A 204-nucleotide genomic window follows, 5' to 3' on the forward strand; every position below is an offset into this window, starting at 1 on the left:
TCGCCGTCGCCCCGGTCTCTCGCGAATGCCCCTTCGATCCCACCCGTGTCTATGTGAGTCCCCAGTGGGCTGTGGACTGGGGATGCCTGCACTGGGCATGGGGGGATGCAGGTGGAGACCTGACACCCCGTGTCCCCGCAGAGCTCGACGCTGTCCCTCTGGGCCATCTCCCTCTTGCTTGACTCGATGGAGATCGTCTTCAGC

General features: G+C 64.7%; 1 protein-coding gene across 1 annotated transcript in view; it reads left to right on the forward strand.

The window, feature by feature from the left end:
- TMEM54 (transmembrane protein 54) overlaps window positions 1-204 on the forward strand; it is a 2,516-nt gene that overhangs the window by 1,997 nt on the left and 315 nt on the right. The window contains exons 4-5 of the mRNA XM_009579321.1: window positions 3-53; window positions 142-195. Coding sequence (XP_009577616.1) covers window positions 3-53; window positions 142-195 — 105 coding nt within the window. The remainder of the gene's footprint in view (window positions 1-2; window positions 54-141; window positions 196-204) is intronic.

This window comes from Fulmarus glacialis, unplaced genomic scaffold (assembly GCF_000690835.1).
Source record: "Fulmarus glacialis isolate BGI_N327 unplaced genomic scaffold, ASM69083v1 scaffold19646, whole genome shotgun sequence".
Lineage (NCBI taxonomy): Eukaryota > Metazoa > Chordata > Aves > Procellariiformes > Procellariidae > Fulmarus > Fulmarus glacialis.